This window comes from Dinoponera quadriceps, unplaced genomic scaffold (genome assembly GCF_001313825.1).
Source record: "Dinoponera quadriceps isolate SergipeBrazil2010 unplaced genomic scaffold, ASM131382v1 scaffold13032, whole genome shotgun sequence".
NCBI classification, from domain to species: domain Eukaryota; kingdom Metazoa; phylum Arthropoda; class Insecta; order Hymenoptera; family Formicidae; genus Dinoponera; species Dinoponera quadriceps.
The window spans coordinates 1-1,058 of record NW_014566752.1 but is presented as its reverse complement, the minus strand read 5'-3'; the positions used below and the strand labels follow the sequence as shown (position 1 = coordinate 1,058).

The window sequence follows — 1,058 nt, the reverse complement described above, 5'->3', positions numbered from 1 at the left end:
AGCTAAATATTGGACCACTCTATGGGGTACATATATTTCATTAATTTGTTTTAATTTGTCTATATGATACTAATGTAAATCATGTAATGCTACTTTCTAAAAGAGATAAATTATATTTTAATGAAAAAGGATTTTATGCCATGTACACGACACATGATGATCGTTTATACATATTGATCGGTTACGTATTGTTATTAAGAAGCAATTATATATAATTTTCAGTTCTCGTTTTCGGTTACACGAGCAGNCTCTATGGGGTACATATATTTCATTAATTTGTTTTAATTTGTCTATATGATACTAATGTAAATCATGTAATGCTACTTTCTAAAAGAGATAAATTATATTTTAATGAAAAAGGATTTTATGCCATGTACACGACACATGATGATCGTTTATACATATTGATCGGTTACGTATTGTTATTAAGAAGCAATTATATATAATTTTCAGTTCTCGTTTTCGGTTACACGAGCAGTATTGGTGTTTCTGCTGGTGCTCATCGATTGTGGTCACATCGATCTTACAAGGCGAAATGGCCTATGAAACTTATATTAATGATTTTACAAACTGTTTCTTTCCAAGTTAGTTTCCTCTCTGGATCTCCTTTTTATTTTCTTCATCTGTTTTTGCCATTGACGTAACACAATATCACGTATNTTTTATTGTTAAATTTCTTTATTATTATATACACGTTGTCGATTACGATAAGTTAATAATTTTACACTATCACGCAAGTTATCGATTCATTGGTGGGTCAGAAAGCACAGAATGCATCACAAATACAACGACACTGACGCGGATCCGCATAACCCAAAAAGAGGATTCTTTTTCGCGCATATAGGATGGCTTCTAGTTGAGAAGCATCCAGAATACATAAAGAAACTCAGTAAGGTTGATATGACTGACCTCGAACAAGATCCTATCGTAGCGTTCCAAAAGAGGTAGGCAAAACACAGAATTTTATCACGCGATAAAAATAATTAGATAGTATGAGTTTATCAGCCTAATATCTTTGTTTATATCGTATTTGTTGCAGGTGGTACATGTACCTGGCG

At 32.3% G+C, this 1,058-nt stretch overlaps 1 protein-coding gene across 1 annotated transcript; it reads left to right on the top strand.

The window, feature by feature from the left end:
• Positions 1–4: 4 nt before the first annotated feature.
• LOC106751415 (acyl-CoA desaturase-like) lies at positions 5–1,055 on the top strand (the record flags this gene model as incomplete). Its single annotated transcript, XM_014632305.1, has 4 exons — positions 5–26; positions 454–584; positions 739–944; positions 1,040–1,055. Coding segments are annotated over 4 exons (375 nt in total), but the record flags the coding sequence as incomplete, so codon positions are not given.
• Between the last annotated feature and the right edge of the window lie 3 nt (positions 1,056–1,058).